The sequence below is a fragment of the Lepeophtheirus salmonis genome, unplaced genomic scaffold, assembly GCF_016086655.4.
Source record: "Lepeophtheirus salmonis unplaced genomic scaffold, UVic_Lsal_1.4 unplaced_contig_9080_pilon, whole genome shotgun sequence".
Lineage (NCBI taxonomy): Eukaryota > Metazoa > Arthropoda > Copepoda > Siphonostomatoida > Caligidae > Lepeophtheirus > Lepeophtheirus salmonis.
This window is the reverse complement of record NW_027296669.1, coordinates 1-624: the sequence shown is the minus strand read 5'-3', so window position 1 is coordinate 624 and position 624 is coordinate 1. Positions and strand designations below refer to the sequence as shown.

The window sequence follows — 624 nt, the reverse complement described above, 5'->3', positions numbered from 1 at the left end:
AAATGTTTCATCTTTCCGAAAAAAAAACTTTGTCTATAAGAAGAAAGATTTTACTAGATTGTCAAGTCATTCCTGTGAGATCCCTTCATATAAAAAATGAACTCTTTTCATTTAGTTTTAATCGCATGTTTCTTCCAAGGAATTAATGGAAAAATAACAGGTGAAATTTGAATCATTTAAAAGAATAAGCAATCTATATTAATTATCCTTTACTTAGCCACTGAGTGCGAGGATGAGAGTGAACAAGTTTGTCAATTCCAGGAAAGTAGGTGTTATATTCCATCCATTCAACATAGATGTCCAGTAACGTGTGGAGTATGTAAGGGTAAGCATTGTTTATTATAAGTAGAAATTAAATAAAAAGTTATATCCTATACTTTTCCGTGTATTTTTCATTTATTTTATTAGCAAAATGCAAGGATTATAAAGATGATTGCCCTCTTGAAAACGAACAATGCGATTATGATGAAACTTTTCAGACTGAATGCCCAAAAACTTGCGCTACGTGTGATGGTAAATTATTATTTATATAATAAGAATGATTTAAATTATTAAAATCTATTTTTTAGTATGTGAGGATTTGATAGACCCATTAATTTGTAATGAAGGTTTAAGTGATTGTCA

The 624-nt window shown here is 29.0% G+C and overlaps 1 protein-coding gene across 1 annotated transcript; it reads left to right on the top strand.

Moving 5' to 3' along the window:
* Positions 1–21: 21 nt before the first annotated feature.
* Positions 22–614, top strand: LOC121131666 (uncharacterized; the record flags this gene model as incomplete). Its single annotated transcript, XM_040727023.2, has 4 exons — positions 22–160; positions 218–325; positions 409–513; positions 570–614. Coding segments are annotated over exons 1-4 (322 nt in total), but the record flags the coding sequence as incomplete, so codon positions are not given.
* Between the last annotated feature and the right edge of the window lie 10 nt (positions 615–624).